Here is a 27452-nt window from a genome sequence, read left to right on the forward strand (position 1 = left end):
ACCACACAGTCAATTCTTGAAAGTGATCTAGGGGTTCTTGATGATGGTGCAGCAGGAAGTATTAATGCTTGACCAAAGTTTGATTCTACCCCTGCTCAACAGGCTAAGTAAAGACTTAGCTCTTCAGTTCATGATTTAGAAAACAATTATTTTGAAACAATTATTATATGGGTCTGTAATATTAAGCTATGTAGCTCACATACTATTTACTTACTGAGCTCTGTAGCTCTTCTAGTTTATGCATGCATTTAAAGTATTTAAAGCATTTTATGTTACATGACATGTACTACTATGCATATTCTACCCCTGATGCCTCCAAAGTTCATTTGGAACAATAATAGGTGACCCTAGTAGGCTAAACAGATTAAAATGAGGCATAATCAGAATCTGATCAGGATATCATGGGAGCCATTTAAGTTAAATGTAACTGAAAGTTCGATCGCAATAGAGACACAATGCTAAGAGGAGCCATGTGTCTTTGCGGATGTAACTTGGTGCCATGAGAACAACACTGTGTTCAATAATGACATGCCCTATTTATTTAAAAAATAAATAGGTTATCGCCAGAACAACAGTGGGGGAGTCTTCCTTAGCACTATCATGCCGATATAATTCCAGGCTAATGATTACGTGCTAGGATCTGGATCCAACCTAGATCTTCCCAGCAACCCCTATGTTTAATGTTATGAGAGCTCTAGGAACTGTCCTACAGTTCGGGCACTCAAGAACAGTATCTCTTGTTCCAAGTTAAACTGGCATAAAGTTACTGAGCAGTTAGTGTGGTTAAATTCCCTAAAGGCTTAACCCCATCGAGGATAATCGCAGTTTGAAAGAACTGGCGTACAGTTCAGGTTGCATGGGGATGAGAAAGGAACTAGCATATAGTTCGACTTCCCCAAACTCAATATCACTGGTTCTAAAGCAAATTGGCATACAATATTCTTGAACAAATAGTGAGAAGATAATTCTCTAAAGGCTTAGTCCATTGTGGATAATAAATAAAGAATTGACGCAAGGAATAAATTCTATTGCAAGGTGAGGAACTTTATTGATGACTGGAGAGAAGAAACAATGCATAAAGGAGCATGAAATAACAATTTACTGATAGTACTTACGAAGGTTCTGGGCGTTCCATGGTTTGACAAGAATGTCCCCTTCAACAGTACATAAGTAGTAAAAACTAGTTCGGCCAACCTTGTTGATGAAGTATGGTCCTTCCCAGTTGGGCCCAAGCTTGCAGTTATGCTCTGGGATCTCACACAGAACCAGATCGCCAGATTTGAAAGCTCGAATTCGGACTCTCTTGTCATATGATCTTTTCAGAATCTACTGGTTGGCAGCCAAGTGCAATGCAGCACCTTCCCTCTTTTCATCTAGGATATCCATTTCTCGGCATAATAATTCTTCATTGTCCAGGGTGTGCACAACGTCTGATTTCTGAGTGGGAGCTACCAGTTTGGGAGGTATGACAACTTCAGTTTCGTAGGTCAGTGAAAATGGGGACTCACTAGTCGATCGTCTGGGTGTAGTTCAGTATGCCCATAGGACCTTAGGTAGTTCCTCGACCCATAAACCCTTTACTTCATCTAATTTGCACTTCATGTTATCCAAAATAACCCTATTGGAGGCTTCAGCCTGGCCATTGCCTTGTGGATACCTTGAAGTTGAGAACAGGTGGGTAATGTAAAACTCTTCACAGAGTTCAGTGATGTTTCGACCAAATATTATCAAAATACAAAGTGGTGATGAAAGAGATGAATAACGTAGAAAAATAGTGAGAAAAGTGATAGTGATCGAGAGAATGATGAGACTGTACCTTTCAGTTGCCTACATACCTAAATTATCGATGGGATCAAGTCTCAAGAACATAGTTCTTTATGAAAAATAGTTTTATATTTATATGTGTAGAGTAGAAACTTCTTGTAGCTCAAGTAATTGTAATTGAATATGACTCTCAATTGATAATTATCTCTTTGATAAGAAACGAATCTAGACATAATTAATGTACGTTAATGGCAAGCCATGTGGCTAAGGTTCAGCCTTAGACACATGAGTTAATGGGCATGTACATTGATATATGGTATTTGCAAATTGGGCATTAGCCCTGTCGATTAAACGAATAAAAATGGAGACCCCTACTAATGGATGTTTACCACATAGGTGGGGTTCGAAACACCGCCCCCTCTTTGAGCATGCGAACAAAGTTCATATGGCAAAGAAGAGAAGAAAAATCAAGGAAAAAATGGAAGAAGAAAAGAGTGAGCAGAATATATAACAAAGTGTCGTGTGAATGTAAATGATAGGAAAATTGACTGTTAGGAAAAATTCGTGAATTATTGGGAACGAAATAATGTCAAACTAACTTATATGGGATGCAATGTAGTTAAATGAAAGATGGCTGAAGTGAGAATTGAAATGGGTGGCACATAAAAAATTGCAAAAGAAATTAATGGCAAAAACTGTACCGAAATAATTACGTAATAATAATAAAATTGATTTTGACTACTCATGCCAGTGGAAAATTTATATTAGGAGTAGACAGTTAAAATTAAATATAGGGGCAGTTTAGTAATAATAGGAAGAAAATGAAGTTAAATATGAATTTGATTCGAATGTGAAGACTTTAGCGACTAAAACTGGATGCCAACTTCGGATTAGATAAGAATACGGATTAGATAAGAATATGGAGTAGATAAAAATTCGGAGGATTAGATAAAAATGTGGAGTAGATAAAAATTCGGATTAGATAAGTGTTTTTCTGTTTGATCCATCCAAAATACATTGGGCCTACTTAATTTTTGGTTGGGCTGCTTAATTATAGGTTGGCGAAACCATAACAAGGTGTATAAAAGGATTACGATCTCCTGCCTTAACTCAAAAGGCAAGCTAAAACCGAAAAACCAAACATGGTTGCACACACGTAACTCCCAAATGGTAGTACTTTCCAAGATTCAGTACCTATCCCGTCGAAAATTTCGATTGTCTTCCGAACTCACTCTAACACTATCAATGACTATAATGGACTCACTAGGAACGAACTCTACGAAGCCTCAGAATTATCTTAGAGCAAAGATGATACAAGAATTCCAAAGCCAATACCAAAGTTTTGGGTTTCAATTTGGTGGAGATTGAAACTGTTTCAGTTTGGATTTTGATTAAGGGATAGATTAGTGGTTTGTTGTGGAAGGTCAGGAGGGCGTGGTTGATGAATATTGGCGTAGGTTTGTAATTCGATACTGGTGTTGGGGTTAATTGGTGTCGGTGGAAGTCATTGGTGGTGGTGGGGTTAAATTGCTGTTGAAGATTGGTGGGAATGATTTGATGTTGGAATTCGGTTGGTTGTTGGATTCAGGAAAAAACTTAACTGTGAGAAAGTTGTGATGAAACTGGTTGGTGGTGGTGGTTGTGGGTTGATAAATGGTGGTGGTTTATAGTTGAGAAATCGATTGGTTGTTGATGGGGGTGGCGTTGGGAAAGAATTGGTTGTCAGAATTCACCTGTTTGAGCGTCAGTGACTGGTTGGTGGAAGGTGGGATGGAGCAATGGCAGTCGGTGTACTGTGGGTGGTGCGTGGAAGACGATCGGTGTTGTCAACATCTTCACCCGATTGTTTTGCTCTTTCTCTTTTGTTTTGAAGCGTAGCAACAACGATCTCTTTAGCTATGCTTAACTCCAAAGGGAACTTGACCAAACTGCAGAAAATCTTGCGGAATTTGACAAAGCTGTGTAATTTGAAGTGATGTGAATTTTTGCCGCACAAAAAAATGGTGGTATTACGAGCAAAATATATTCACAAAGAGTCGACAGAAAAAGTTTCGCGTAGAACGGTGTCCAATTAATGTCGTAGAAGAGTTAAAGAAGCTGACAGAAGTTTCGTTGAGAAAGAACGGCTCAATGCTTTAGAAAAAATAATGAAGCTGTCGGAAAGTTGCAATTCGCTCGGAAAGATTCGCTCAGAAAAAATGGCTCAATGCCTTAGAAAAAATAATGAAATTGTTGGAAAGGTTCAATTAGCACGGAAAGATTCGCTCAAAAAAATCGGCTCAATACCTTTGAAAAAATAATGAAGCTGTCGGAAAGTTTCACTCAGAAAGGTTGGCTGAATGCCTTAGAAAAAATAGTGAAGTTGTAAAAAAAGTTCGCTCGGAAAATTTCTCGAAGAAAGATCGGCACAATGCCTTAGAAAAAATAACGAAACTGTTGAAATTTTTCGCTCGGAAAGTTTCACTCAGAAAGATCGACACAATTCCTTAGAAAAAATAATGAAGTTGTCAAAAAATTCTCTTGGAAAATTTCTCGTAGAAAGATCGGCAGAATGCCTTACAAAAAATAATGAAGCTGTCAAAAATTCTCACTTGGAAAATTTCTCGTAGAAAGATCGGCAGAATGCCTTAGAAAATATGTAACGAAACTGTTGAAAATTTTCGCTTCGAAAGTTTTGCTCATAAAGATCAGCTTAATTCCTTAGAAAAAATAATGAAACTGTCGAAAAATATTTAACCAAAAGCGCTAAACGAAGCGAATACAGATTTCGAAGAAGAAAACGAAGATTTAATTGAGCGACCGTAAGAAAATTGACAATTGACAGAGACTTCGACAGAAACGATAGATGAACTAGAACGTGAAAAGATATATTATAAAGATTTGTACGAGTTGTATAAGTGAAAACTGATAAGAAACCATTAGATTTTTCCAAACCGGCCAATGATTATGTGATTGTGTGAATGTAATACCATAGAGCTAAAATTCCTTTTGATGAAAATAAAAATGAAGTATAGGTTTGCTATTGAATATTGTTGTTGTGTTAGAGAACATACCTGTGGAAAACTGACAGTGTTGGTGATTGATGTAGTTGAAATAGAATAGAACGAGACGCCCCCATATAAAGAAAAACGCCCCCTATGCTAACTTAACTTGGTAAAATTAGAGTAATCGAGCATAAAAACGTTCAAACTTAGATTGATGAAGCTAAACGTGGTAACTTCGTCAGATTTTTCTGTAGCGATAGTATAGTAATGTACTAAGCGAGCGTAAAAGCGTTCAAACTTAGATTGACGAAGCTAACCGTGGTAACTTCATCAGATTTTGTTATAGCGATAGTAACAAACTAAGCAAGTGTAAAAGCTTTCAAACTTAGACTGACGAAGCTAAACGTGGTAATTTCGTCAGATTTTGTTGTAGCGATAGTAAAGAACTAAGCGAGCGTAAAAGCGTTCAAACTTAGACTGACAAAATTAAACGTGGTAACTTCGTCAGATTTTGTCGTAGCGAAAATAACGAACTAAGTGAGCGTAAAAGCGTTCAAACTTAGACTGATGAAATTAAACGTGGTAACTTTGTCAGATATTATCGTAGTGATAGTAATGAACTAAGCGAGCGTAAAAGTGTTAAAACTTAGACTGACGAAGCTAAACCTGATAATTTCGTCAGATTTTGTTGTAGCGATATTAAATAACTAATTAAGTGAGCGTAAAAGCGTTCAAACTTAGACTGAGGAAATTAAATGTGGTAACTTCGTCAGATTTTGTCGTAGCGAAAATAACAAACTAAGCGAGCGTAAAACACGTTTAAACTTAGACTAATGAAATTAAACGTGGTAACTTCGTCAGATTTTGTCGTAGCGATAGTAACGAACTAAGCGAGTGTAAAAGTGTTCAAACTTAGACTGACGAAGCTAAACGTGGTAACTTTGTCAGATTTTGTCGTAGCGAAAATAACGAACTAAGCGAGCGTAAAAGCGTTCGAACTTAGACTGATGAAATTAAACGTGGTAACTTCGTCAAATTTTGTCGTAGCGATAGTAACGAACTAAGTGAGCGTAAAAGGGTTTAACTTAGACTAACGAAGCTAAACGTGGTAATTTCGTCAGATTTTGTTGTAGCGATAGTAAAGAACTAAGCGAGCGTAAAAGCGTTTAAACTTATACTAACAAAATTAAACGTGGTAACTTCGTCAGATTTTGTCGTAGCGAAAATAACTAACTAAGCGAGCGTAAAAGTGTTCAAACTTAGACTGATGAAATTAAACGTGGTAACTTCGTCAGATATTGTCGTAGCAATAGTAACGAACTAAGCGAGCATAAAAGCGTTCAAACTTAGACTGACGAAGCTAAATTTAGTAATTTCGTCAGATTTTGTTGTAGCGATAGTAAAGAACTAAGCGAGTGTAAAAGCGTTCAAATTTAGACTGACAAAATTAAACGTGGTAACTTCATCAAATTTAGTCGTAGCAAAAATAACGAACTAAACGAGCGTAAAAACGTTCAAACTTAGACTGACGAAATTAAACGTGGTAACTTCGTCAGATTTTGTCGTAGCGATAGTAATGAACTAAGCGAGCGTAAAAGCATTCAAACTTAGACTGACGAAGCTAAACGTGGTAACTTCGTCAGATTTTGTTGTAGCAAAAATAACGAACTAAGCGAGCGTAAAAGTGTTCAAACTTAAACTGACGAAATTAAACGTGGTAACTTCGTTAGATTTTGTCGTAGCGATAGTAACGAACTAAGCGAGCGTAAAAGCGTTCAACTTAGACTGACGGAGCTAAACCTGATAATTTCGTCAGATTTTGTTGTAACGATAGTAAAGAACTAAGCAAGCGTAAAAGCGTTCAAACTTAGATTGATAAAATTAAACGTGGTAACTTCGTCAAATTTTGTCGTAGCGATAGTAACGAACTAAGCGAGCATAAAAACGTTCAATCTTAGACTGACGAAGCTAAACGTGGTAATGTCGTCAAATTTTGTCGTAAGGATAATAATATTGTGATGGAAACAAAATTATACCATTAGAAAAAAATTTGTCCGGTTTTTCGTTCAACTTGTTTATTTTGTCTGCTCACTTAGTAAAATAATTTGTTACGACGAGCAAGAAATGAACACTGCCGGGGATGTCAGAAATAAACCAACAATGTCAAGGCCCCATTTTGCAAATGACCAAGGTTTATGAATTGGATGACGCTTCATCGCGGGAAGTTTGACCCATATCACATATTATGTTTTTGACAAGACATACACTTCTCGGACAAACGCTTAACATCCTTTGGCATGTATGGCCACCAATACCATTGGGTCAATGCTATGCGAGCGAGACTTCAGCCCCAGGAGTGGTGTTCACATAGTCCTGAGTGAATTTCTTCGAGGCCTAGTAAATTGTTCGTTCTGCCCAAACAACGTAGGATAGGATTGAAACTTGTGCCGCTGCGATAGAGTTTTTGGTCATCAGGAATTCCGGGACATCGTCAGCTACAAGATCGTCGTCAGTAGATACCGAGACATTATTAGTGCCAAGCTCATTGGAATCATCTGATAGCATAAGTGGTTAATTCAGTATTGTCGTGACAGCGATGACTTAATTTTCCACGGATAAGGATGCGATAGAATCAAGGAGCCTTACATTATAACGCGGATACTGTATAATATTGATAGATGTAAAATTTCATGCAATTTATTGAACGAAGTCCAAATAAACTTCCATTCTATCATCGTGAGCCGCATATTATCATTCAAAATGGCTAGCGACTAACTTAAAATAATTAATCGTAACTTAGTCGCCCCCAGCTGAAGAGTTGTGCGTATACCGCAAATGACAGTTTTGTACTCGGCTATATTATGTGAAGCATCAAAACCCAAACGTAGATACCTCCCAATTATGTCTTCATTTAGCTTCAAGATGACAAAACCAAGATCGGAGCCAGACTTATTATGCAAACTATCGGTGTAAATCTAACAATCAGTCGATATATCTGATAAGTATTTCAAGTCATCGCCTCCGGGAGGTAATGACAATTAGGGATCGATGTGTTCCTCATCGAGTAATACATTCGACATAGGAATATCATCGATAAGAAAATCATCCATTAGCGAAACCAAAGTTTGTCTCTTTTTAACTGTATGAGTGTTAGAGACAATGTTGTAAGCACTAAGGTAACTTTTCCATTCTGCGACTCGATCTGTAGACATTGCGAAAAAAACTTACGCAACAAATATTCAATCAGTATAAACTTCTACTATTCCTTATTTAAAATACGCTTAAGACATCTGACAGCATGAAACAAGGTCAATGCAATTTTCTCAATGCAAGAATGCCTCTATTCAACTGATATAAGAGTTATACTAATAAATAATATGAGACGACCATCGTCACTATCAAATGACAATGGACAAATATGAATTAAATACGCTTTGCTGAGATTCGTGAAAAGTAACCATTGCGAAGTCCATATTTATTGTCTTGAACTCGTGGATAACCATTGTGAACAATGAGAATCTAATCATCATCACTTAAACGATCCCACACACAACTATGTTGTTGGCGTGTGTTACGTTATGGTGTGACAAATACAACACCATTTTTGAGAACTCGTGGATGACGTATATTGTGAACAACATGAATCTCATCCTCACCACGTAAATGATCCCACATGTTACAATGTCATTGACGTATGTTATATTATGGTGTGACAAATACAACATCATCTTCGAGAGGAATGGTTCATTTTTAGACGACGTTTGTAGTAGTTGTTATGTTTGTCGTACAGTCGTGGACTTTTAAAGAAGTGTTTCTCGAGACATATGACTGACATTATCCACAACAGATGATGAAGAATCGTCAGAGGTAATAACTTCGTGCTGAATAATTTGGCACATCGGTGGAATGGTAGCCGGGTCGCATGCAATTGGGTGTTGAAAAGGAATAGGAGAGAGTAGTCTGATACCACCAGGTTGACCTTGAACCTCATATTCGCGATGATCATCAGTAAGTGCATCGAGAACTTAGGCTCGTCGAGTATTCGTCATAACTTTTGTAGAACGTGATCGTCGATTTTGAATAAGAACCGCAGACGGTGCCAATTATGTTTCAACCAAATTTGATCAAAACACTAAGTGGTGATGAAAGAGATGAATAACGTAGAAAAGTAGTGAGAAAAGTGATGGTGATCGAGAGAATGATGAGACTGTACCTTTCGGTTGCCTACGTACCCAAATTATCGATGAGATCAAGTCTCAAGAACGTAGTTCTTTATGAAAAATAGTTTTGTATTTATATGTATAGAGTAGAGACTTCTTGTAGCTCAAGTAATTGTAATTGAATATGACTCTCAACTGATAATTATCTCTTTGATAAGAAACAAATCTGGACATAAATTAATGTACTTTAGTGGCAAGCCATGTGGCTAAGGTTCAGCCTTAGACACATGAGTTAATGGGCATGTACATTGATCTATGGTATTTGCAAATTGAGCTTTAACCCTATCGATTAAACGAATAAAAATGGAGACCCCTACTAATGGACGTTTGCCACGTAGGTGGGGTTCGAAACAAGTGATCAATCTGCCAGCGAATTATTGCCCATTATCTGATATGATAACTTTGGGTACGCCAAACCTGTAGACAATGTTATTCCAAATAAACTTTTTGATGTCCTGTTGTCGAATGAAGACAAGGGGAACTGCTTCTATCCACTTGGTGAAGTAATCCGTCGCGACCAATAAGAATCTGACATTGTCGGGAGCGAGTGGTAAGGGTCCTACAATGTCAGTTCCCCACTGTGCAAATGGCCACGGGCTGGCCAACGGGTGCAACTCTGTTGCTGGAGAATAGATAAGTGGAGCATGTCGTTGACACTTTTCACATTTGCGGGCAAAAACTTGTGCATCCTTTTGCATATAAGGCCAAAAATACCATTGCCTTAAGATCTTGAGGGCTAGAATTCTGCCCCCAGTGTGGTTGCCACAAATTCCTTCGTGAACCTCTCCTATGACCTGTTCAGCAAGATCTGGGAAGAGAAATTGGAGATGAGGTCCAAAAAAAGACTTCTTGTAGGGATCATCTTCAATGAGGGTGAATCTTAAAACCTTTGCAAGCAAACGCCTTGCTATGTTCTTATCTGCTGGGAGTGTTCCGTCTTTGAGGTAAAACTTGTATGGATCCATCTAGTTTGGTGTGGTGGTTGGAATAACACAAATTGTCAAAACATTGAGTGCTTGGATGCTAGGTCTGCTTTGGAACTCTATAAGGATGGAACGAGACTCACTGTTGCCCAGCATTGAGGCAACATATGCCAAAGCATTTGCATGTCAATTTGCTGATCGAGGTAGCTAATAAAACTAAATATTCTTAAACTTGCTCTGAATACCCCTTACAAGTTCCAGGTATTTGGTTATTCATTCATCCCTTTCCTCGGATCCTCCATCAACTTGAAACACAACTAGATGTGAGTCACTAAAAATTGTGAGGTGGGTTAGGCCCAAGTCGAAGCCATTGTGAGGCCAGCAAGTGTCGCCTCATATTTGCCTCATTGTTAAAGGCATTCAAACCTAACCGGATGGATTTCTCCAGCCGCATGTTGTCATGAGTGACTAACACAGCTCCAACTCCTGCTCCTTTGTCATTAGAAGATCCATCCACAAACAGTTGTCATCTGGAGCTCAGCTCCCAAGGGTCTGGTCGGGTGTTTTGGGATTCAGGTAGGATGCCATCATCTGAACTAGGGTTTGTTGAGTTGTACCCAGTGTAGGTCATTGGGAAATCTCCTAAGAATTTTGCTAGTGCTTGACCCTTCTCTGAGATTCTTGGGTCATAAATAATATCATATTCTGACAGTTGCACGAACTATTTAGCTAACCTTCCTGACCTGTTTGGCCTTTCTAGAACTGATCATAACTGGTACTCTGTGCTTACTCTGATAATGTGGGACTGGAAGTATGGTCGTAATTTCTTTGCTGCGAAAATAAGGGCTAAAGCGACTCTTTCGAGTTTAGGGTACCTTGTTTCTGTTGGTAGGAGCATTCGGCTCAAGAAATAGACAGGTTTTTCAACATTCTTTTTATCCACATGTATTAGTACAGAACTGATACCGTGGTCATATGAACAGAGATAAAGACCCAAAACTTCTCCCTCAACTGGTTTAGAAAGGATTGGTGGTGCCCCCAGGTACATTTTGAGTTGATTGAATGCTTTTTGGTATTCATCCATCCATGCAAATGAGGTATTCTTTCATAATAACTGAAACAGAGGTTTGCACTTATCTGAACTCTTGGAGATGAACCTGTTCAGAGCTGCTAATTTGCCTGTAACTTTTTAAATGTCTTTCATGTTTTTAGGTGAAGGCATTTCTACGAGCTCCCGGATCTGATATGGGTTTGCCTTGATTCCTCTCTTAGTAACTAGATACTCTAAAAACTTCCCTAATGAGATAGGGAAAACACATTTTGCAGGGTTGAGCTTCATGTGATACTCTCGAAGAATGTCAAATGCACACTTCAGGTGGGAGAGATGATCTCCTTGTCTTAGGCTTTTGATCAAGAGATTGTCTACATACACCTCCATAATGTCGCCTATCAATCCTTCAAACATTTTGTTTACCAAACGTTAGTACGTGGCTCCCGCATTTTTCAATCCGAATGGCATGACCTAATAACAGTATATGACATCCTCGGTTATGAAACTAGCATGCTTGTGGTCTTTCTCATGCAATGGGATCTGGTTGTAGCCAGACAACCCATCTGTGAAAGATAACAGTTCATGTCTAGCCGTTACATCTACCAGCTTGTCAATCTATGGCATGGGGTAACTGTCTTTTGGACACGCGCGATTCAAATCCATGAAGTCGATACAGATTCTCCATGACCCATTCTTCTTTCGTATTGGGACAATATTAGAAATCCAGGTAGGGAAATTGATTTTCCTGACAAAATTAGCTGCCTTTAGCTTTTCAACTTCAGCTTTTACTGCTTTGGATCTGTCAGCACCTATTTTTCTCGATTTCTGCTTGACTACTACTACATCACTGCGGACATTGAGCGGTGGCACGCCACATGGGGGTCAATTCCTGGCATTTCTTTGAATGACCAAGCAAACATGTCTTTGTGTTCTCAGAGGAAATGTATCAGAGCCTTGCGCTCTTAAGAACTCAATATGGTGCCGATGAAAGTGGTTTTTGGCAAGATGCCTCCCACAATTTCCACTTCCTCTAACGACTCTAGTGAGGGGCGGGTGGGGTCCTCCCTCTCTCTTGGGACCAGGTCCAGGAGAGGGGGGATCCAACTGTAATTGCTATTTGGCGGATTACCCCACCCCCATTGGTTCAAAAGGTAGTGGGGACTGCTTTGTCGCTAGAGCATATCATGTTTTAATAGCCACCTGATCTCCTCTGATTGTCTCAATTTTCCTTTTATGTGGGAATTTTAGACATTGGTGATAGGTGCTGGGATCAGCGCGGAGTCTGTGCAGCCAGGTCCTGCCCAAGATCATGTGATAAGGTGTGTTAGCTTTTACCACAACAAAATTTATGATGAGAGTTATCAGACCCATAGCTACGGGTAGTTGGATCTTCCCAACTATTAGAGCTTTGTCCCCGCTAAATCCATACATGTTGGAGTTGGTGGCGACCATCTCCAAATCATGAATCTACAGTTTTTTTAATGTGTCATAGTATAACACATCTGCTGAACTTCCTAGGTCAATCAATATGCGATACAAATCATAATCTCCAAAAGAGAGTGTAAGAACTAGTGTATCATTATGTAGACTCTAGATGCTAAGACAGTCAGCCTCAGTGAAAAGAATGAGTGGATCTTTATAGGGTGACGTGTCGACTTGAGCACTCATGGTCAGTTCAATGTTCATGATCCTCATTTGTTTGGCGACACGCATTTGGTATCGCTCCCCCTTTTTCTGTGACCTGGCCACTCCGTTTGCTTGCCTTTCCTAAAATCATGTTTATTTAGAGTCGGCCATTGAGTAGTCCATTACCTGGGGGATCCTGAACTGGCGTGCTAATCTCCTCAAGTTGTAAAGCGTTCGCCTGTTCATGTGATATGAACTGCTTCAAATACCCCCTCTTAATCAGATCCTGTAGTTCATTTTTCAGGGTCCTGCAGGCTCTGGTAATGTCACCCTTACTCTTATGAAAGTTGCAGTAGGTCCTCTGGTCTCGGTACCCAAGGAGCCTAGCTTGAGTAGAGCTGGCCATTTGAGGTAACTCTGGTTCTTGATCGAGTCCAGGACCTCATCTGGTATTTTGTTCAGAGGGGCAAAGTTTTCTGTCCATCGAAGGTAGAGCTTCTTCAGCTCTTTCCATACGTGGCTTCTTTTATGGTTTTTCATCTGCACTACTGGCTATATTTTGGTACTGCCCTATGGGCATTCGTCCCTTTAATAGGGATTCAGCCCTTTGGCAACCACGATGACGGTCTCTTTTAGCTTTTAAGGGGAAGAGTTCCCGTTCCCCTCTCGAGGGGCCACAGGAGCTGTCCGATTAGGCTTTTTTGCTTCCTGACGTCGGTTCAAGACATCCTCCTCCCACCCCGCATGAGTTTCAATCCTGTCTAGGAGTTTCTCCAAATCACGGGGTGGTTTCCTGGAGAGAGATCCAAATAAGGGATTATTTTCATCCAACCCTTGTTTGAAAGCTATTATAGCAGTCTGTTCATCACAAGACTCTATCTAGATTAAAATTTCCATGAACCGTTACATGTAGGACCTCATTGCCTCTCCGTCCTTTTTCTTGATATTGAGCAGTGCATTGATCCATTTTGGTTGGTGCTTGTTGCACGAGTACCTGTCTATGAAGGTCCTAAATAGTTCTTCTGAAGACTTGATCTGCCGTTCAGGTAACATGTGGTACCACTGGAGCGTAGATCCAGACAGGGAAGCTTTGAACTCCTGATACATGATGTGATCATACCTTTTATATTGTCCCATGGTAGCTCAATATCGGAACACGTGATCCACCAAATCTGATTTGCCACTAAATACACTAAACTTCGGTTGCCGGTAACCGCGGGGATAAGGCTTTCTCATTACTCGTGATGCAAAAGGAGATCTGCCTGCCCCCATTATGGCAGATTGAACAAGGGAGTCTTGCATTTTTCTTCCTTTGCTTGTCATCCGATGCATCTGACGGATCAAGTCATTCTTCTTAGTTTCCCATGCAATTTCTTTGGTAGAAAGTTTCTTGTTCTAAGCTCTTTTTCGGTGTCGAGGGTCAACATCGCGATCCTGGTCAGTTGACTCTGGTTCTGATGCTGTATCCGAGTCCTCATCTGAGTTACTATATTCTAACTCAAATGGCTCGTGACAAACTGGATCCCCATGCCTAGCTTGGGTTCCTAGCACGATCGCTTTCTGGAAGGTCGTCATCATCGAGATTGATGAGTGGCTCCTTTCCTGTGTCAAATTGATACAAATGCTTCAACCGCTGTAATTCTCGCTCAAGGTTGCTTCTTTGCTGTTCCAAATTCTGTACTGCCTGGTTCGCCTGAACAGACTCTGGGTTAGTGAGGACAGCATTCTCACCATTTTGACGTTCCTCTTGAGAGTTATTCCTGGGGCCTGCACCGGGAGCTACTGGTCCATCGGTACTGGTCACAGGTCCTTAGAGGGGGTTATTCGCATCATGGTGACCGACATTCTCCCCTCCCTCAGGTATCTCGTGCTCTTCTTCTTTGACAGCCACGCTGTGTGTGGTAGTGCCGCCCTTTGTTTTCTTTGCTCCTGCCATCACAATGGTAAAAGTTTTTAAAGTAAGTCAGTCATTTGGAACGAATTTTTACCCGCTTTCGTCCCCATAGACGGCGCCACAAGATGTAGGGGAGTTTCCGAGTATCCCCTGATCTTCCTCTGTGCCTTGTGATCTAAAAGTTGTTACTTGGTAGAGAAGGGATGAGATAATTTTGAGTTCAGGGTTGAAGCGGCTGCGTACGTATCTCCTTGTTTATTTAGGAGAATCAAACCCTCTTTTGTGTAGTTCCTAAGAGCGAAACCCTATGGTTTATATAGGAAGAGCTTTGAGAGTCATAGGGTTAGGACTGTCTTCACCGCTTGTGAGTTCCCTTCCATCTTTGGACTATACCTTCCTATTAGAAATCCTCTCCTTATAGAAGTCTGAATCTATACCATATCTTATTAGAGGCAGGTTTCCTTGTTGATCATAATGTCCCATCATACATGGGAAGATTATATCTAAAAGGTAACTCTTAAAGATATGTCATCACGATTCCTTCCTTATCATCAAAGATCGCCCTCTTCAGTTTCCTTCTATTTAAGAACTGTCCATATCAGTTCCTAACGACTTGGAGAACTGTTATGCTTAGAGGCGGTCAGTCACGTGCCTGGCACATGCCTACTAAACACTCGTTCTAAACACGAGATCACTTATTCGCAGAAATAATCCGGTGGTCCTCGTCTCATTCTGGACATCTATAGTCTTGGGTTACTTCCCATACACGTGTCATCTATCCAATGATGGGAAATCCCCCTTACATCTAGTATAATAATAAAGTGGGTCTCCTTAAGTTCATAGTTACAGTGGGAAGTTAGGAATGGATATCGATCATATCTTATGGGAAAAAGGAAAATATACTTTTTTTTTTCTGGCCTGAGAAAACAGATAATCATGATACTGATTAGGGAGAGAAATCTTTTCACTATGCACACAATGTAACCACTCTGTAAACTAATGAAGTTGCATTGGGCTGAAAAGTTCAAGTTTATCTCATACTGCCCGACCTTGGCTCCATTACGCCTTCCAGCAAAAAAAGTTGGAGCACCTTAGCTTGAGTGGAATGAGCCACAGCTCGATCATTGAGTGGAATTTGGCACCAGGTTATATTGGGAGTGCAACAGATCGATCGAGCAAAAATGATACTATACTAATCCCAAATTGTGTCTACCGGACCTACCAAGAAATGGATACAATACGAGCATTATTTGTGGGCTCAATCGGCCATACTGAAGTTAATAAGCCAGATTTTTTTCAGTAATGATGCAGTTCATGAATAATAATACTACACTCACACATGAAAGAAATACTACACTGACACAGGAAAAATGACACAGTCAAGACACAGTGACATGGCATGTTGCAACATCAATGTTGCAGTGGTGAAAATAAGAGCCAAAAATATCTTTTCTATTACTCAAAACACTTCTTCTCAATCTTTCCAATAAGAGCCAAAAATCCCTTTTCTCTTACTCAAAACACTTCTTCTCGATCTTTCCATTATCATCTTCCATTCTTATTTTGCCATTCTCATCTTTTCTTTATAGCAAACCATCCATTCCATTGATTTTTCATGGTACAACATTGATGTTGCAGTGGTTTTCATGGTGCAATATTGATGTTGAAGTGATATTTCTTGGTGCAACATTCACGTTGCGGTGGTTTTCATGGTGCAACATTGATGTTGCAGTTGTGGTTTTTTATAGTGCAACATTGATGTTGTAGTGCCACATCACTATGTCGGTCAACTGTGTCAAATTTTCTGTGTCAATGTAGAATTATTGTGCGGTTCACTTGTGTGTGGTTAAAGACTATATGTTTTCTTAAATTTAATAAGTGTTGCATTAATGTAGGAGTTAAACATTAATAGGGATGTTGCAAAAGAAACATATAAATAGGGAATGTAATCACATTTTCAAATCATCGAATGAATTAAACAATTCTTTTTGTCACTATTAGTAATCATTATTTGTCAGTTTGTATTTAAGAGAACAAGTTTTTTTTCCTTAATCATTTGTTGTCTAGTTACCCTTGTTGGTAATATAGTGACATTAAAGCCTTGTTAAGATCCATAACTATATCCAACAACAATATGTTACAACCCCAACTTCCAAAGTTTAGGGGAAATAACTATAGTCAGTAGAGCATACAAATGAAAGTCTTATATGCGTCTCAAGATTTGTGGAAAATTGTCGAGTCTGGTTTTGTAGAGCCAGAGAGTCAAGCAAATCTCACTGTAGAACAACTCACTGAGTTGAAAAAAAGGTGAAAGAAAGACAAAAAGGTGTTGTTCTTTATCCACCAAGTTGTGGATGAAACTATCTTCGAAAGAATCTCAGCTACTACATTGTCAAAGCAAGCATGGGATATCCTTCATACTTTCTACAAAGGTGAGGAAAAAGTGAAAATGGCGAGACTACAAACTTTGTGTGGTGAGTTTGATATGTTCTGGATGAAAGAGTCTGAATCAGTTTCTTCAACTGTGTAATCTCTCTTGTTAATCAACTGAGATTAAATGGAGAAAATATTGAAGATCAAAGAGTTTATGAAAAAAATCCTTAGAAGCATGACTCGCAAGTATGAATACATTATGGTGGCGATAGAAGAATCTAAAGACTTGTCTACCTTGTCTTTGGATGGTCTTATTGGTTCTCTTCAATCTTATGGGTTACGATTGAAGCAGTTTGAATCTTCTCCAGTGGAGCAAGCATTTCAATCATAAACTTTTTTTAGAGGGAGTTCTAGAGGAAGAAAATGAGAATATAATAATAGTGGAAAAGGAAGGAGTTCCCAGAGTCATGAAAGAGGAGAACGAGAATCTTATTTTGAAGGCAGTACAAGTAATTCTCATGGTAGTACAAGCAACTACACTCCTACGAGAGGACGAGGTAATAAAGGAAAAGGACAAAGCTATTCTCTAGCTGATGTCCAATGTTACAATTGCAATCGATATGGGCATACCAAGGCATATTGCGAAGAGAATATGGAGGATGAAGCAAAATTTGAGTCTGGTTTCATGCATGAAAATACATCGAGTAGAGAAGGTGATGATATGGTTTTCGTTGCTTGCAAACCAAGTGGAGATGTTCGAGATGACATTTGGTATCTTGATAGTGGTTGCATTAACCACATGATTGGAAACAAAGATGGGTTTGTCAATCTTGACAACACAGTCCAGTCCGAAGTCAGAATTGGCGATGATCGAAAGCTCTTAGTGAAAGGTTGTGGAGATGTTCTCTTTCTATCCATGAAAAGAGAACATAAGAGAATATCAAATGTTCTCTATGTCCCAGAGTTGAATCATAATATGCTTAGTGTTGGCCATCTTGTTTGGAAGGGCCATGAAGTTATTTTCAAGGGTGATCGATGTGAAATTAGAGACAGGAACAACTCTCTAATTACAAGGCTACAGATGTCCGAGAACAATATGTTCACCTTGAGTATATAATATGATTCTTTGGTATGCTTAAGTGCGCTCATGAAGAACCCTTCGTGGCTATGGCACCTTCGATTTGGACACCTGAGTTTTGGTACTTTGTCATTGATGAACACAAAGCATATTGTATGAGTATCCTCTGATCCTCCTCTATGCCTTGTGATTCATGAGCTTTTTTCTTGATAGAGAAGGGATGAGATGATTTTGAGTTCAGGGTTGAACCGCCTGGCGGCTGCCTATGTATCTCCTTGTTTATTTAGAATAATCAAACCCTATTTTGCGTAGTTCCTAAGAGCGAATCCCTATGGTTTATATAGGAAGAGATTTGAGAGTCCTAGGGTTAGGGTGAACCTCACCGCTTATAAGTTCCCTTCCATCTTTGGACTCTGCCTTCCAATTAGGAATCCTCTCCTTATGGAAGTCTGAATCTAGACCATATCTTATTAGAGGTAGGTTTCCTTGTTGGTCATAATATATCCCATCGTATATGGGAATATTATATCTAAAAGGTAACTCTTAAGATATGTCATTACAATTCCTTCCTTATCATCAAAGATCACCCTATTCAGTTTCCTTATGTTCAGGAACTGTCCGTATCAATTCCTAACGACTTGGAGAACTGTAATGCTTAGAGGCGATCAACCACGTGTCTGGCACATGCTTACTAAACACTCGTGATAAACATGAGATCACTTATTCACAGAACTGATCCGATGGTTCTCGTCTCATTCTGGACATCTATAGTCCTAGGTCATTTCCCATACACTTGTCATTTAACCAATGACGGGAAATCCCCCTTACACATATGGTGAGAGGTATGCCTATGATTGATCGGCAGTCGCAAATATGTGAAGGATGTGTACTTGGAAAGCATCATAGAGGTTCTTTTCCTAAGGGGAAAGCCTGGCAAGCGTCTCATTTGCTGGAGCTAGTACACACTGATTTGTGTGGACCCATGAATACAACATCCTTGGGAGGTAACTACTACTTTCTTACTTTTATTGATGGCTACAGTAGAAAGACATGGGTATACTTTCTCAAATGAAAGTTTGAAGCATTTGGGTACTTCAAGACATTTAAGGCCTTGGTTGGAAAACAAAGTGGTTTCATGCGGCTAAAGACTTTACGTTCCGATCAAGGTGGTGAGTTTACTTCAAATAAGTTTGAAGATTTTTTGAAAGAAAATGGTATACGTCATCAACTCACTGCTCAATATACCCAACAACAAAATGGAGTGGCGGAATGAAAAACCATGACTATTATAGAACTGGCTAAGAGTATGTTGAAAGCTAAGAGGATGTCTAATAAGTTTTGGGCTGAAGTTGTTGCATGTGTCATCTATCTCTTGAATCGCGCCCCATAAAAAAAGGTTCAAGATATGACTCCTCAAGAAGCTTGGAGTGTTTTCAAGTCATGTGTTAGCCACTTGAGAATACTTGGTAGCATTGCATACTCTCACATTCCTGATGAGATAAGGAAAAAGTTAAATGACAAGTCATTAAAATGCATCCTAGTTGGATATAGTGAGAAGGCCAAAATATACAAGTTATTCAACCCAGTGACAAACAAATTTATTGTTAGTCGAGATGTGACATTCAATGAAGAAGAATCATGGAGCTGGAAGGAAGGTGAAAAGCATAATGCAGTTTTGCTTGATGTGGAACCAAAAAAGCAAAGAGAAGCGATGACTCCTCAACCGCATGCAAGTCCTCAATCTTCACCTTCATTATCACCAGCATTATCATCTTCGTCATCAGATGATGAGCGTCCTGAGAATATAGAAGAGCATGGAGAAGAAAATATGCCAAGGAAGACTAATCGTCCACATCAGTCGTCCAATAGGTATCCGTCAAATGAATACGTTAAGATTACTTATGGTGGTGTGAACTTTGCTTTGTTTGTACATACCAATCCAATTACTTTTGAGGAGGCTAGAAAAGATGAAAGGTGGATTAAGGCTATGGACCAAGAGATTGAGTCCATTGAGAAAAACAAGACTTGGGAGTTAGTTGAACTTCCAAAAGGCAAGAAGACCATTGGCGTGAAGTGGGTCTACAAGACCAAGTTGAATGCGGATGGCAGTTTTGAAAAGTTCAAAGCTTGATTGGTAGCCAAGGGCTACAATCAGAAGTAAGGAATTGACTATAATGAAGTCTTTGCCCCCGTTGCCCGTTTTGACATGATCCGTATGGTGTTAGCACTAGCCGCTCATAATCAATGGAAAGTCTATCAGATGGATGTGAAGTTAGCATTTTTGCATGGTGTTTTGCAATAAGAAGTTTATGTCGATCAACCTCTCGGTTATGTGAAGAAAAATGAAGAAGCTAAGGTGTGTCGATTGAAGAAAGCCTTGTACAGACTAAAGCAAGCACCGAGGTCCTAGTATAGTGAAATCGACAAGTATTTTAAGGAGAATGGGTTTCTCAAATACGCATATGAACACACTCTCTACACCAAGAAGAATTCACAGGGTGAGATTTTCATTACATGCATATATGTTGATAATTTGATCTTTACTGGTGATGGTGTTCGCATGTTTGAAGATTTCAAAAAGTCCATGATGCAAAAGTTTAAGATGACAAACTTGGGCTTACTTCATTTCTTCCTCAAAATTGAAGTATAACAGAATGAAGATGGTATATATTGTTGTTTCTCAGAAGAAATATGCAAAGGAAATGCTGGAAATGTTTAGAATGGAGAATGCTACACCAATTAGCACTCCAATGGAAGTTGGCATGGTTTGAAGCTGAGTAAAAGTGATGGAAAGTTAATGGTGAATCCAACACTTTATCAAAGTCTTGTCGGAGGTCTTATGTATCTGACCACAACCAAACCAAATATCACATATTTTGTAAGTTTTCTTAGCTGATTCATGGAGGCCCCTAGAGATGTTCATTGGGAGCTTGGAAAAAGAATTCTGAGGTTCATGAAAGGAACAGTAAATCATGGTCTCCATTATTTCAGTGTTAAAAATTCAAAGTTGGTTGGATATTGTGACACTGATTGGGCTGGAAATGTTGATGATTGCAAGAGCACATCTGGGTATGTCTTTAACATTGAATCTAGTATTGTTTTGTGGTCTTCAAATAAGCAACAAGTTGTGGCTCTCTCTACAGCTGAGTCTGAGTATATTGCTCGATCTTGCTTCCGCCGGTTGTCAAGCAAGGTGGCTAAGATGGATTCTAGAGGAATTGAACCTGAAACAAGCAAAAGCTATGGAAATGTTGTGAGACCACAAAGTTGCTATTTCCCTATCCAAGAATCCAATGTTTCATGCAAGAAGTAAGCACATACGGATCAAGTATCACTTCATTCACAAGTTGGTCAAGGAAGGTAAAGTTTAAGTTGTATATTGCAAGTCTCAAGATCAAATGGCGGATATATTTACAAGCCATTGAAGAAGGATCTATTCGTGAAGATGAAGACTTTGATAGGATTGAAAGAAGTCTAGCTTAAAGGGGGTTGTTAGAAGTTAATAAGTCATATTATTTTCAATAATGATGTGGTTCAATTGTGTGTGGTTAAAGACCATATGATTTCTTAGATTTAATCAATGTTGCATTAATGTAGGAGTTAAACATTAATGGGATGTTGCAAGCGCAACGTATAAATAAGGTATGTAATCACATTTTCAAATCATCAAATGAATTAAAAAAAAATCTTTCACCATTAGTAATTATTATTTGTTAATTTGTATTTAAGAGAATAAGTTTCTTCTCTTAATCATTTGTTGTCTAGTTACCCTTGTTGATAACAAGCGAAACATTGGTATTAGTCTCTTAGTTTGTTGGTCCACAATCAGACAATGAAGAGGTCATCAAGGTGATCCTGGAGTCTTCGCACATAGAAGAACAAGATGCAACATCCATTCCTAGAGCATCGTTTTTACGAAGATCAAGTTAGTTACAATGCGTACTATCAAGTTGGCGTCACTCAAGTATGTTGATGCCAAGGCATTCCTAGCTTGATGCATGTATCTAAATCTATGATTGCACAGTGGGAGAAAATGCTCATAAGTGATATTAGGAGGCCACGTCAGCGGTATTTTTAAGTGGGTACACAAAGTTAATTAAAAGTCAGGACAATATTTTAATTAATTGCGAGTCAGTCCCTACTACAAATTACATCTGACGTTGGATTTCCTCGAGATTCTCTAGATGTTCTCGAGATACATATTATAAGAACAAAACAATTACACGCCCAATCTCTAAACCAATTCGCGATAACTACGAATCATTCAAACACAAAATTTGAATCTAAAGAAAAAAAACCTCTTCGACTTCAACTAGGAATCCTACCTTTGACTACTATTAACCAAAAAAAATAAAACACCCAAAGCCCAAACCGATGAGTTCTCAACCTCAAAAAAATGAAGAGTTCTCTCATTGACGAAGGAAGAGGAAGCAATTCGCCAGTCCATTAATTCGTAAGGTTTTTTAGTAATCTATTTTTTAACACCTGTTTTTGGGTTTGAAATGTCTATTAGTAAATATCGATCAACCTCTAGGTTTGAGATAATATTGCAAGTGAGCCATCTAAGCTAGACAAAATCAGTGAGTTATCATTGTGATTGTATTTATCATGAATTTAGTGGTGCTTGCGTAAGTTGGTACTTCATCTTATTAGATGATTTAGCTCAATAATATTTTTAGAATTGTATTCAATTAGATTGTTGTCTTGATATTTCACCGGCCTGTATCAACTGAAACAAAAACAAAGAATTTGAATCAAAGGATATGATTCTCCTTTTCTTTTAAATCTACTTTTTAAGTACATTAATCTTGCTTGCAGCATTAGGCGAGTGCTAAAGACACATGTGCATTTGGTTTTGGGGATGATATTTCACAGGAAATGGATTCAAGCTAGGCATGGCCTGAAAGATTGAAAGTTGTTTATCAATCATTGGAAGGGCAAAGGTATAACCTCTTTAAGTTTAAACTACATTTACTTGCTTTAATTTATTTGTTGTTTATATTGGACATCCACGGTGTTGTGCCTGCTTTCATTGTAGTTCTTAAAAATGTCTATAAAGTCAATGAATCTTTTTGGTATGGGAGAAAGGAGAGGCTATCCAAGTTTTGGAGTGCTTGGATATGTGTCGTGATGAGGTACATTTAGTACATTACCTATAAATTTAGCTGCATGATATAATGCTATAGTGAGATCATTGTGATGCCCTTGTGTTTAGTAGCTTTGGCATGGGGTAACCTAGAGAAATGAAACAGGATCATCCCTTTTCCAAATTTTTATAGTTCATAGTTGTCCATGTTAGAGAAATACATTGAAGATGGAAGTGATGCATAACATATAATTTAACTTACTCATCTTTCCTTCTAAGTTAAAACCCATTAAAATGGAAAGAAAGAAGAGCCTGACGTGCAAAACATGTCATTGTTTGAAGTGTGACCTACAAAACATGTAACTTAGAAGTGAGACCAAATGAGATAGAAGTAAGTTATTTTTCATAAGCTTCTTTGTTTTTTATGATAATTGTGGTAATGCAATGATGTTTGGAAACCATCTTTTTATTGGTTAGTGTAGGTTTTTTTTTTTTTTTTTTGTCATTGAATATTGATTAAGTGATGTATGGCAAAGATTAATTAGGTGATATGGATGTGGAAGAAGCAATGTGTCACTATATTTCGATTGTTGCCGAGTTATATCTTTCTTAGACAGATGGTTCTACGTACTTCTGTAAGTTCTTACCATTGACTTTTTAAATATGTAATTTTTTGCTCTTGGTGTTTGTATGTGTGGTTGTGCAATTTGTTATATTCTTTTCTTTTAATTGCTTAAGAATTGATATGCAGAAGAATAAAGAAGGCGATCAACTATGAGGAAAGTAGTTTCTCGGCTAAAGAAATAGTTGGACCAGTTTTCAGTACTATAGCTTTCTACATGAGGATTCTAACAACGAATTGTAAGGTTTCTTCATAATGCTTTGGTAATAAGTCTTTGATATTGCATATTTTTTTCTCCAATTGGTGATACATTTAGGCTTTGATATTGTTAGTTTCTTGGTTAAACTTTAGAGGTTGGATATTGGTGAACTAGCCACATTTCTATATATGGCTTTGTTCTATTATGAAAGAGTTGAGTTTCAAATTTCATATTCCTGACTATTATATATTGAAGGTTAGGATAAACGATTAATAAAATAGCAAAAGGTTATTGAAGGACGTGATATGTATTTCCTTGAAAAAAAATATGTAGGCAATAATGTGTATAGCCCTCCATAGTATTGCTTAACACTTATTTTTCTAATCCTGTGCCAACAATTACTATCCCCAAACCCCATCTTCTCTTGCATTCTAACATCAAACCAGTTGATGTTGAAGTCCACATTTCTATATATGGCTTTGTTCTATTATGAAAGAGTTGAGTTTCAAATTTCATATTGCAGACTATTATATATTGAGGGTTAGGATAAACGATTAACAAAATAGCAAATGGTTATTGAAGGACGTGATATGTATTTCCACGAAAAAAAAAATATGTAGGCAATAATGTGTATAGCCCTCCATAGTATTGCCTAACACTTATTTTTCTAATCTTGTGCGAACAATTACTATCCCCAAACCCCATCTTCTCTTCCATTCTAACATCAAACCAGTTGATGTTGAAGTCACAAAAATATTTTATAGATGGGTAGGTGGCTGGGTGCTTTACATGAACACAACCACACAACCATATGAAACCAAGTCATGACACTCTACAAGTAACAGAAATATTCAAATTGTTATTGTGAAATTCTCATGATTAGTGTATTTTCTTATAGTAAGTCAATGAAAAGTGTAATAAGATTATCAATAACAGTAGAAGTACATCTTCCAAGTTGATTGTGCCATAGTTGAAGGATCAGGCTAAGGGTGTTCTAGGATTGGCAATAAGTGTAATATGAAGATGTTGGCGTGATGTCATCATGATTTTATCTATTCATTGAACACTCGGTCCCAATGTTAATGAAGCGTCTCTTATATACTATTCAACATTTAAAACTGGTAAGTATATATCCTTTTGTTTTTCAGGTTAATTTTCTGTAAGGCTTTTGCAATAGATGGTGTTATTGTGGCAACCGTCGTACATACAAAGCTTGGTGGGTAAAGCAAAAGTTGATATTGAACTTGATCAGGTACATTCTCTATAATTTCTCTTTTCTTACCTCTTAGTACATAATAAGACTTTTTATAGACTACTAAGTAGTGTTACTTTTTCTTCGTCAATTTGACATTTTATCGAGCTTTGGAGCTTTGGAGCATATGTTTGTAATGTTTAAAGGGATTTCTATAGACATATACATAGTGGTGCCTAAGTTAGAGGTTCAAGGTTACAATGTATAATTAGTCATTGGTTTGCTTAAATTGAGTTATTAGATTTTGAGTGTTGAACTTCCCTGTTTTATCAAGGAAGCTTCTCTACATTGTTAATCTATCCTATATTTGTGTTGTTTACTAAAACATTTTGTGCATTGAACCAGAGTTTCAAGAAGCTTTCCTGCTCAACAGTGTTGTCATTAGCTTACCAATGTCTTGGTGTGGTTTATGGTGATCTCAGTAGATCTTCTCTCTACGTCTACAAGACCGACTTTTTAGGAAAGTTGAGCCTCCGTGAGAACTCTCCTCTCATTTAGGAAGTATATGGGGTGCATTATTTTATCTTTTGGACCTTAGCTCTCATCCCTCTCTTCAAGTACATCTTCAAATCTTTGTACAAATTACACAAAATCAGTATCTATGTTGAGCATGTGCACAAACTAATGGCATTAAGCTGCAGCCTTGAGGCCCAAGGTTAAACGCTTCTTAACATTAAAAGTAGCTTTACTAAGAATTTGAGATATACAATTTTATTCCTGGAAAGGTTCTTGCCAAGATAAAGACCTAAAATTGTGCTAAGGATTGCTAGAATTTGAAACTTCAACTATTTAATTTCCAAGTGAAAGAAGGAAAATTAAACCGTCACATTTCACATGTAACATAGGTGGTATTTTCGCATTGTATCTGCTGCTCTGCAGACATGCAAGACGTTTCATTCTGCTCAATCAACAGGCATCAGATGAAAAGTTGATGACGTATGGACTAGAAGGATCAGCATATACATGGCAGAGTTCTGTCGTGAAATCACTTTTTGAGAAGCATCCAAATATTCGTAATAGATATAGTTTGTTTAGCTAAAATCTTAGATATAGTATACATACATAGAGAATTGTTTCTTGCTAGCTTTAGAACCAAACAATATGATTCCCTCATTCCCATAATGAAATAATATCGGCCTAAACTTTGTTAGTTTGGAGCTATAACTTTGTCAATAGATATAATTGATAGCATTTATAACTTTGTCAATAGTTTAGAACTTTGCGATACAACCGAAAGTCTATATCTTGGAGGTATAAATGTTCATTTCAAATGTATATATAACTTTGTCAATAGTTTTATTGCTATCTCTTTCTGAAGTTTATATATAAACAGGAAAGTTGCAAGTATGTCACGCCATATGCAGTTGGATACTAATTCACTGGGTCTCTCTCTCTCTCTTTTTCAAGAACAGCTGTTTGGGCTTACTCTGGGGTTGAGACAAACGTATGCACTTTAGAGGCTCTAATGTCGATGTCTGGAATGGTAGTTGTATTTGTGTAAATTAGCATGCATATGGCTTATAAATTTCTTTCTTCGGTATTGATAACATCCAAATTTTTGCGAGATTTAAAGCAATTTGGGACCACTAAATGGAGTTGTATGTTTGATGAAGTCGAGGTCCATTTTGAAATATTAACTGATAGTGTGCTTCGGTGTCATGTTCCTGGACACGCTTCTGGACGTATTCCGTTTTATGTCACCTGCAGTAATAGGCTGGCTTGCGGTGAAGTCCAGGAGTCTGAGTTTTGTGAAAATCTATCACTTGAATCTTCCTAGACTGTTATAAGTTAACCTAATGATGAAATGCAAATTCAGATGTCTTGAAAAATATTATGTCTTGGATTGAACTGAAAGAGCTTGGACTGCTCTGTTGAAAAATGTGATAAATGCCATTTAAATGATGAATTATTTTCTTCGCAAACGAAAGATGTAAAATAGTAGGAAACTTTAGAGAGGGCCTCCATTGTTTTTCTATAAAACCATGAAAATCCTAGAGATGCACTGATCAAGAAGTTGCAGAAGGACAGGTTGTATGAATGGCTTGCATTCATTGCTGAAGGACCATGTATTATGAAGGATGAAGGCCAAGGAGTTATCCATTTGGCGGCAGCTCTTGGATTTGAATGGGTATAGGTCGAATAATCGTTGCAGGCGGAAGTCCCAATTTCAGAGTTGGACATGGAAGGACAACACTTCATTGGGCAACATATTATGGGAGGTTACTTTACTAATCTGTAGGTTCATTTACTTGAACCTTTTTTTGTTTCCTTAGTTGTTAATTTATCTATGTGAAAGGATTATATTGTGTTCCCAGTTGCACTAAACTTCAAAGTGGGTATGTGAAACCGTCGACATAGTACCTTGGCAACTGAGAAATAG

The 27452-nt window shown here is 38.1% G+C and overlaps 1 protein-coding gene across 1 annotated transcript; it reads left to right on the forward strand.

Moving 5' to 3' along the window:
• The first annotated feature begins 17487 nt into the window (after window positions 1-17487).
• Window positions 17488-17952, forward strand: LOC147479681 (uncharacterized). Its single transcript, XM_086578473.1, has one exon. It carries the CDS (start codon window positions 17488-17490, stop codon window positions 17950-17952), a length of 465 nt encoding a protein of 154 aa, XP_086434599.1.
• Window positions 17953-27452: the final 9500 nt, after the last annotated feature.

This window comes from Coptis chinensis, chromosome 8 (genome assembly GCF_015680905.1).
Source record: "Coptis chinensis isolate HL-2020 chromosome 8, ASM1568090v1, whole genome shotgun sequence".
Lineage (NCBI taxonomy): Eukaryota > Viridiplantae > Streptophyta > Magnoliopsida > Ranunculales > Ranunculaceae > Coptis > Coptis chinensis.

Excerpts from the sequence above, each read along its gene's own strand:
- LOC147479681 (XM_086578473.1), top strand. The coding sequence starts at position 17,488 with ATGGAGGATGAAGCAAAATTTGAGTCTGGTTTCATGCATGAAAATACA.